Source organism: Sinocyclocheilus anshuiensis, unplaced genomic scaffold (assembly GCF_001515605.1).
Source record: "Sinocyclocheilus anshuiensis isolate Anshui unplaced genomic scaffold, SAMN03320099.WGS_v1.1 scaffold627, whole genome shotgun sequence".
In the NCBI taxonomy this organism is placed as follows: Eukaryota; Metazoa; Chordata; class Actinopteri; order Cypriniformes; family Cyprinidae; genus Sinocyclocheilus; species Sinocyclocheilus anshuiensis.
This window is the reverse complement of record NW_015549703.1, coordinates 2,488,647-2,498,332: the sequence shown is the minus strand read 5'-3', so window position 1 is coordinate 2,498,332 and position 9,686 is coordinate 2,488,647. Positions and strand designations below refer to the sequence as shown.

General features: G+C 36.1%; 1 protein-coding gene across 2 annotated transcripts in view; it reads right to left on the bottom strand.

The window, feature by feature from the left end:
• Positions 1 to 7: 7 nt before the first annotated feature.
• The window catches only part of LOC107660638 (adenylate cyclase type 5-like), a 104,990-nt gene continuing 95,311 nt past the window's right edge, over positions 8 to 9,686 (bottom strand). For both annotated transcript variants that reach the window (XM_016450017.1, XM_016450018.1), the window contains exons 13-21: positions 9,127 to 9,243; positions 8,630 to 8,794; positions 6,254 to 6,429; positions 5,362 to 5,382; positions 4,965 to 5,097; positions 3,685 to 3,948; positions 2,983 to 3,187; positions 2,624 to 2,748; positions 8 to 1,576 (exon numbers count right to left, since the gene is read on the bottom strand). In XM_016450017.1, the coding sequence (XP_016305503.1) occupies positions 1,448 to 1,576; positions 2,624 to 2,748; positions 2,983 to 3,187; positions 3,685 to 3,948; positions 4,965 to 5,097; positions 5,362 to 5,382; positions 6,254 to 6,429; positions 8,630 to 8,794; positions 9,127 to 9,243 (1,335 nt within the window). In that variant the 3' untranslated portion in view covers positions 8 to 1,447. The remainder of the gene's footprint in view (positions 1,577 to 2,623; positions 2,749 to 2,982; positions 3,188 to 3,684; positions 3,949 to 4,964; positions 5,098 to 5,361; positions 5,383 to 6,253; positions 6,430 to 8,629; positions 8,795 to 9,126; positions 9,244 to 9,686) is intronic.

The following is a 9,686-nucleotide window of genomic DNA, read 5'->3' as shown; positions in this document are numbered from 1 at the left end:
TGTGTGTGTGTGTGTGCGTGTATGTATTTATAGACAGCATTCTAATACATTAATGTATAAAATATATAATCTAAAATAGCATTGACAGTTTGGCTTTTGGAGTCAAAATATAAAATGTTAAAAATACAAAAACAGCCATATTTGACCGTTTTCCTCTGTCCTTAAAAGTGTCTTCAGTGTATACAAGTGTCTGTAGTTTTGAGAATGTAAATTTGTGTTTGGAACAGACAGTCACATGCCCTGTTCATGCCGCTAGCGACTTGCATGTCACACCATCCACCATACTGGTTGGTTACTTGTTTAGTCTCATTTCTTATTGACAACAAACTAGTTTACACTGCTAAAATTAACATTCTGGAAGAAAAATGTATTTTTGTATTTAAGTTGAAAACAGTGCATGAAGCATCATATTAAAGATGAACAAGAATCAGTGCGTGCTCTTTGTCAGTGTGGGCGGTCAATTTATCTGTGCCGAAAGCATAAACGCTGGCCTATTTGGGTCCACATACATTTAATTGTCATATGCATCATTTTTTAAATACTGACCCTGCACATGATTAAAGACATAAATTGCTGACTGTAAGGACAAAATTTAGTCGAAATGATTCTTGACTAAAGTTTCTGACTGAAGACAGATTGACATGCTCCATCAGATTGGACCTGAGCAAATCCCAACACTGAAAATGAATGACTTTGGGTCGTTTCAAGTCGGCGGCGGCATGAACGGGGCTTAATTCTCAACTCTAGATCATTCAGAGGTAACACTGTCAATGCTCGCTCCCTTACCAGTAACAACCACAGTCGCTGCAGCAAAGTTCAGGAAACCATAAAGGGTTTGCAGAGCTGCTGTGCTCACTATGGCCTTCTACCATATATTAGCTCATTGTGATATCTCTATACTGTGATATCACCTAGACAGTGTTGAACGCGACAAGACCATATGAACAGAACTCTTTACATACACTGATGAATCATTTACACATAAAACATGTGTTTTACAGGTATATTGGCTTCAGTGTTCATGCAGTTGTTATGGAGCCACCAGGACCACTCGGTGGTGTATGATCGCAGTCCAGCCACACCTGAGAGCGCCAAAGCCAGGTGCAGAGAATGCAGTTCATCTGTCCTCTCTTGGCAATATAAGAAATATAAGACTGGGAGAACTGCTTTGTATGCCTTGAGATTCCTTTGTTTCTTTGGTCTCTGAGGATGAACCGTCTTTCTGAGCTGTTCCATGCCTTAAATAAAGGGGCCAAAGCCCTCTGTTAATCCTATAGGAAGTCTCAGTGTGCAAAGAGGCCACTCTTAGACTGGCTGAGGGCTGTTTCCGAACAAATCCTATTGTGATTGGTCCAAGAGGATGCCCTTCAACAGCCTGGCAGGCCTGGCCCACAGCGTCTCATCCTCATATCATCTCAAAAATGTTCTGAATGTTAGACGTTGAGTGTTAACTGCTGTTGGGTCCTCCATTTAGGAAGTAGGTTGTCATTTCTCCTTTGCCCTTGACTTTCACAACGCCTCTGCACTCCAGTGTGTAGTTATAGGAGCTGAGAACCTGGTAGAGGTCAGTTGTGACCTAAAAAAGAGAGAAATTAAGAGCACACGAGTACTTATAAAGGACCAAAGAGTTTGTAAGGAAGAATTGACAGTTTTACTGATCTAAACCTGAGACCACTAGTGAAAATGCTTTTGTTTTACACTTGAAAAAAATAAAAAAATAAATAAAAATGAAAAATTCTTTACAAATTAGCTACATTTTTAAATTAAAATTCTGTATTTATTTCAAATGATATTATACCGCTCTGCATCATTTTCCAATACTTTATTCAAAATACAATTTTGAGGTGCTGATTTCAAAAATAGTGCTGATTTCATTTGCTTCTGACAACCATTTGCAAGCTGAAGAAGTCTTGTATTATCCTTTAATCACCAGAAAAACTGCCAAAAGACATGATTTCTATCTTCCTCTGAGCCAGATTACAACTGTTCGTTCAACTCTTAGTCTATTTCCACATTTATAAATTATTCCCAAGACATTATTAAAAAATTATGTTATAAAAAGCATTCATAAATGTGAAAAGTGGCTGATTTCCATTTTTCCACTCCTTTGCAGATTATAAATTTAATAGCACATTTAACAAAATGAAAAAAACAAAATCTTTGACTTTTGTTATTCTGACAAGTGCATTAAAGAGAAAACATATGATTTGAAAAATCCTCATTTTTAATTTGAGAAAAAACTGTGACGGAAAGGTTTTTTAACAATTTTTATTTATTTAATAATTTTTATTTTATTATTTAATTATCATATTTTTTAACTCAATATCATCAAACTGGGTAATATTAAGCATTTATTGCAAATAAGCACACTTTTTTTTCAAGATGTAGGGCTTATTATCATTAACAACTATTTAAGTGAAAAGTTAAATAAACCACAAAATAGCAGCACTCAATATTAAACATTTGTTAATTATCTCACATTATGTTTCTTTGTTTAAACTTTTTAAATATCTTAAAACTGTATTTATTTCCAGGGTTAATTTTCAATGTGGACTCAATCTTTTAGACCCTACAGTACATACAGGATATCTGGACAATCATAGAGACGTAGAATGCATCTCACCTGTATTCTCTCAGGTACCCCAGTGCTGTCCATACGGCTGGCTACATTCACAGTATTCCCCCATATGTCATATTGCGGTTTACGAGCCCCTATGACACCAGCCACAACGGGACCTATATTGAGACCTACAGTACAAGGTAATTTATGAGCTCTCATGACAACAGGCTTTTCATTTTACAACAGTAAAATATATGGGTCATTCTATGACCCATAAATCTTTGTCTGAAATAATGTTAAATTTCTACAGAAAGCCTTTTTGCAAGGGTAAAGGGACTATTTCATAAAATGAACCAAATGAAAATTATATAGATAAGGCAGCTGATTGGTGGAAATTTAAGAGTGGTTAGCCAAATCCTTACCGATCTTCATTTTGAAGTTATTGAAAGAGTGTTCATTGATGTACTTCATTTGGTCCATGAGGCGCATAGCGTAGTCGGCTAGAGCGCGAATGTGTGACCTTCCTGTTTTATCATAAGTGGAGTCATTAAGCCCAGATGCGGCCATGTAGGTGCTGCCAATGGTTTTGATCTTTTCTAGTTGACGAAACTGATCCTCACTAATGATCTGCAAGAAAAGTGAAATGAGGTTATGACTTTCATCTAGAAATGAGAAGGTAATAAACTTCTACATTTGTAAGAATACAATCAGTTTAGAAAGATGTGAAGATGTAGGTTTCACACACAGGTTTAAATAGAGACCAACTGTTAAAAATCTTTAATGCAAGAACTAAAATATAGTATAAATCTAGTTTTAAAAAAGGGGCTGTTTTCCATTTATTTATTAATAGATACTAATAAATAAAAACACATTAATAAACACACATACATGCATATTTTATGAATATGACATTTATATATAGACTACTTTAAATGGATTGTTTTTATTATTTTTTGTTTTAATATTATTTACTTGATTGATAGCATTTTCAACACCAACTGCAGCTTTTATAAACGAGGTTTAAAAAATGAAATGCTAGAAAGTTAGCCAACTGTACTGTACCGCACTTAAAAGTAGCTTAAAAGCATCGCAACAGTTCTAAGGTTTGTCAGAAATCGCTGTACCTCATCAAAGTCAGCGATGATCTCGTTGAGTAGTCTCAAGCACTCCACACCTTCATTATTGGCCTCCAGTTCCACGTAGAACTCAGAGAAATTGCTGATAGAGGCAAACATGACAGCCACACATTCACACGACTGATAATACAGCTCGTCATTCCGCCGCTCGCGCGTCAGAAAGTGTGCAGCCACATCTTTGGGCAAGATGTTGTGGAGAAGCCTACGGTTGTAGGCCTGAAGTTCTTCCATCTCCTCCTTCTCCTCTGTGGCCTGTGAATACAACAAAATAGAGGATAACTCTGCTGCAACACTGAAAGCCAAACTGGATCAATATGCAATATTACATAAATTCACCAGTATATGTGACCCTGGACCACAAAACCAGTCATAAGGGTCAATTTTTTGAAATTGAGATTTATCCATCATCTGAAAGCTGAATAAATAAGCTTTCCATTGATGAATATGGTTTGTTAGGATAGGACAATATTTGGCTGAGATAAAACTATTTGAATATCTGGAATCTGAGGGTGCAAAAAAAATAAAAATACTGAGAAAATCACCTTTAAAATTGTCCAAATGAAGTTGTTAGCAATGCATATTACTAATCAAAAATTAAGTTTTTATATATTTACGGTAGGAAATTTACAAAATATCTTCATGGAACATGATCTTTACTTAATATCCTAATGATTTTTGGCATAAAAGAAAAATTGATAATTTTGACCCATACAATGTATTTTTGGCTATTGCTACAAACATATCCGTGCTACTTATGACAGATTTTGTGGTCCAGGGTCACATATACTACCGTTGAAAGGTTTCTGAAAGTCTCTTTTGCTCACTAGGGCTATATATATTTGATCAAAAAGCAGTTAAAATAGTAATACTGTGTAATGCTATTACAATTTAATATAGATATCCGAGTTCAATGCTGAATAGCAGCCATTACTCCATTAATCATTATCACATGATCCTTCGTAAATCATTCTTATATGCTGATTTAGTGTTGCTTGGTATAGCTATGCTGCTTTGTACCCATGTATAAGTCTTTATTGTCACATTTAAAAACTAAATAAAGTGCTGAATAAAAGTATTATTTTTTTCCCCAAAAAAAAATCTTACTGACCACAAACTTTTGAACAGTTGTGTAAGCTACAACAAAATGTTTTTAAAAGCAAGAGTGGGGAAATGTATCTGACAAACTGATTTGATGGACAGCAATACATATTTAACAGCTTTTCACAAAATATCTACATTATTACAAAGACATACACAGATAAACACACCTGTAACTTCCAGAGGAAGTCTAGTCTGGCTGTAGACTCCACCTGCTGTGCATGAAGGTAGAGAGCCAGCACAAAAACTGTGATGACAACTGGAGTCATGATCTTTAGAGGAACCCGGGTGTCTATCGCACAGCTGAAACATACAGAGCACTGAGTATCAACAATTTTCACACCATAAGGCAAACAGCATGATGATCTAAAGTGTTCAAATCAAATCAAGTACATCTTAATCTGTTAACATGATTAATATCACATCACAACACTACATCAGGCTACATGGTCACACATTTGATTTATTCCTGTGGTGACCACAATCTTCATGGTCATGCAATGAATACAACATGCTCACTGGCATTTCTTTGAGATCAGTGTCTCGATTTCATTGATTTTATCTTACCTTGTTCCATTAATATACTCTCTGTGAAGACAAAGAAAAAGCAAATGTATCAGAGGGATAGAGCACAGCTGATTTTATCTTTAAGATTGACTCAGTAGAACTAATAGGACAAATCAGCAAGCAAACACTCAACAGGATTCATTAGCATGGCTATATATAGTGGTAAGCTAAAGTTGACTGAATAACAGTATGTAGAAAACTGATAATGTGCCTACTTATGCTACTGTTCAAAAGTCTGGGGTCATCAAGATTTTTTGTTAAAGAAATTCAAACTTTTATTCAGCGAGGATACATTACATTCAAATAAATGCTTTTGGTCAGGGTTTTCACAAAAGTATTAAGCAGAACAAATGCTTTCAACATTGAAAATAAGAAATGTTTCTTGAGCACAAAATCAGCATATTAGAATGATTTCTAAAGGATCATGTGACACTGAAGACTAAGTGTAATTACGTTTAAAAATTGAGCTTTGCCATCAAAGGAATAAATTACATTTTAAAATATATTAAAATCGAAAATACTTATTTTAAACTGTAATATTTTACAACATTACTGTTTTACTGTTTTAGATCAAACAAATGCAGCCTTGGTGACTTCTTTCAAAAACATCTAAAAAAATCTTACCGACCCCAAACTTTTGAATGGTAGTGTACAGTATATTACATTCAGTCACAACTGTGATCTAGAAAAAATCCTGGGAATATTTAGCAGTCCCTTAAATTTGGTAGGGACATGTTCCAACCATCCACAATAAAAAAGGTAGAAAAAAAACATATTACAAGACACAACCTTAACGTTAAAAAAATCATATAATATATGATAGGAAGGATGAGGAGGAGGACGATGCTGATTCCAAGACACTGTGCTACTTGGCTAAAATCTAGATACTCACATGGCATTGGCCATGACCAGTAGGTCCACGTTGTCAAAAAGGCTGACCTCAGGCACCTCCGTGATAAGCACGTACAGGATCTCAATGAAGAGCATGAGGAAGAGTTTACCAATACTGCTGATCTGTAGGAACACTGAGCAGGCCAGTAAACTGAGCAGCACACATGACGAGAAATACTGCAGAAAGAGGAAAAACATTCAGACATTAGTCTTTCGCTCTCCCCTTATCTTATTCCATATATGATTTATCAAAAGACAAGCATTTCAGAGCAGTGTCTAAAATTACAGCTATGAAAAATAAATGGAAAGGCCTATCACTGCTGAAAAATATCGACTTGGAACATGGTGCTATTAGCTGGTTCAAGCTGGCCCAAACGAGTTAGTAGCTGCTCACTGACTACTTTAAGGAATAGTTCACCCAAAAATGAATATTTGCTGAAAATGTATTCACCCTCAGGCCATCCAATATAATGAGTTGGTTTATTCATCAAAACTTGTGAAGTGAAAAGCTGCGTTTGTAATAAACAAATCCATCATTAAGACATTTTAACTTAATTCATAATAACTCTTCCTCCAGTGAAAGACTCCATCCCCTATTGTCCTCTCACATCAAAATCCAAAACATATTTGTTTAGAACTGTTTTGGACTGTTTTCACTTGTAAACAGTGCTTGATCTGTGGATATTTCTCTCCTGATTCAGATGACTTTCTCACTGGAGAAAGCAATGTTATGGATATGGGACTTGTATTTCAGCTGGACGCAATGGATCAAAGGTAAAAACAATCTTAAAAACTGATATATTACGAACATGTTACTGGAGTCATGTGGATTACTTGTGTATTATTGTGACGTTTTGATCAGCTGTTTGGACTCTCATTCTGACGGCACCCATTCACTGCAAAGGATCCTTTGGTAAGCAAGTGATGTAAAGCTAAATTTCTCCAAATCTGCCGATGAAGTAACAAACTCATCTACACCTTGGATGGCCTGAGGGTAAGTAAATTTTCAGCAAATTCTCACAAAACTACAAAACTGAACTGGTCTGAGAACAGTGCTACACCTCTGGGAAATTGCAGGCGGGTGACGAGCTGTTGCAGAGGCTGTCCTGAGACCAGAGAGTGTAGTTGAAGGAAGAGCTGCCGACATGGCAAGCATTCACATCAAAACACAAGATAAAAAGACCTTATGGATTTTGTGGGTTTGCAGAGATTTTGTAGAACAGGCTTTTATGAAAGACTTTTTTACGGGTCAGGAAGTTCAGAATCTAATTCCACAGTATCTCTAAGGAAAGACCTGCGACGCCCCTTGCTGCCCATGGAGCAATGCAGTGACAGTTCCACCTCAGTGTGCACAAATGAGCTGCCAGCGCTTTGTGTCTCTGGCTTTGCTCTGTGTGACTCATTGTCTCTGGAGACCTGCTCAAATTTACGCAGCTAAAAGCCCAATATCAATCAAACCCGCTCAGGTTATTTTAGTGGAGAATTTGAAGGTTGATAAACACTTGGATTTAGCGATGATGTGTCTGTAAGAGTGTTAGGAAATGGTCTGTGAAGGATGTGTTAAGATGTATTGTTTTCTAGGGCTGGGGGGGTGGGGTTGTGTTTTCCTGCATTGTAATGGAAAGGCCTATCACTGCTGAAAAATATCGACTTGGAACATGGTGCTATTAGCTGGTTCAAGCTGGCCCAAACGAGTTAGTAGCTGCTCACTGACTACTTTAAGGAATAGTTCACCCAAAAATGAATATTTGCTGAAAATGTATTCACCCTCAGGCCATCCAATATAATGAGTTGGTTTATTCATCAAAACTTGTGAAGTGAAAAGCTGCGTTTGTAATAAACAAATCCATCATTAAGACATTTTAACTTAATTCATAATAACTCTTCCTCCAGTGAAAGACTCCATCCCCTATTGTCCTCTCACATCAAAATCCAAAACATATTTGTTTAGAACTGTTTTGGACTGTTTTCACTTGTAAACAGTGCTTGATCTGTGGATATTTCTCTCCTGATTCAGATGACTTTCTCACTGGAGAAAGCAATGTTATGGATATGGGACTTGTATTTCAGCTGGACGCAATGGATCAAAGGTAAAAACAATCTTAAAAACTGATATATTACGAACATGTTACTGGAGTCATGTGGATTACTTGTGTATTATTGTGACGTTTTGATCAGCTGTTTGGACTCTCATTCTGACGGCACCCATTCACTGCAAAGGATCCTTTGGTAAGCAAGTGATGTAAAGCTAAATTTCTCCAAATCTGCCGATGAAGTAACAAACTCATCTACACCTTGGATGGCCTGAGGGTAAGTAAATTTTCAGCAAATTCTCACAAAACTACAAAACTGAACTGGTCTGAGAACAGTGCTACACCTCTGGGAAATTGCAGGCGGGTGACGAGCTGTTGCAGAGGCTGTCCTGAGACCAGAGAGTGTAGTTGAAGGAAGAGCTGCCGACATGGCAAGCATTCACATCACTGGGGCTGATGTTAAACTCCTGCCCTAAACATTTCTTCAGGTCATCCGTACTGCAGGTGAACTAAAGGACAGATGAAAATGTTTCTCAGATGAAAATAAGTGACAATATTTCATTTAATTAATCACTACACATCAGTGAAGCACTTCAATATCAAAAGTCAATTACTCAAACATGTGATTTCTGTGTCACCAGCAACATGATTGCAAAACTAAAGATTTCTATTTTTGCAATTCTGTCTTTACTCCTGTAAGTCGTTAAATATTGTGAGACAGATTAAGTGTTAGTTGTATGGCTACATCACTACATAGTTTATGTATCACTAGTGCATGAAATAACTAAATATCAGAGACATTAAGGCACAGAATCCTGAGGTTAAGACTTGTGAGACTCACAATGTTAATGAAAGCGGAGAGAAAGACCAGGACGATTGTAAAAACCCCCACCAGGGTGCTGTTGAGTCTGGACTGAACAATCCTTTTTGACAGAGTTTGCAGAGGCACAGGGAAAAACTGTCAATAGAGAGAAACATGAATTGAGTTTCACAATATTACTAAACATAACTCAACTGTATCTGAGAACGATTTAATGCTGTCACATGATGAAAATATAATTTTTCTTGATTTTTTAAAAAGAAAAGTATAAAAGTAAACTTAGATTTTTTTTTCTTTTGAACTTTCTACTCAAAAATCCTGAAAAAAGTATATTCAGGTTTGCCACCACAGGAATAAATTACACTTTGAAAATATATTCAAATAGAAAACAGTTATTTTACATTGTAATCATATTTTACTGTATTTTTTATTAAATAAATGCAGTCTTGGTGAGCATAAGAAATTTCTTTCAAAAGTATCAAAAATTGTACTGACCTCAAACTTTCGAACAGTATATATGTGATGTATATTTAATTAAAAAATACAGAAAAATACAGACTTCAACCCAGGGTTGTTTTAGT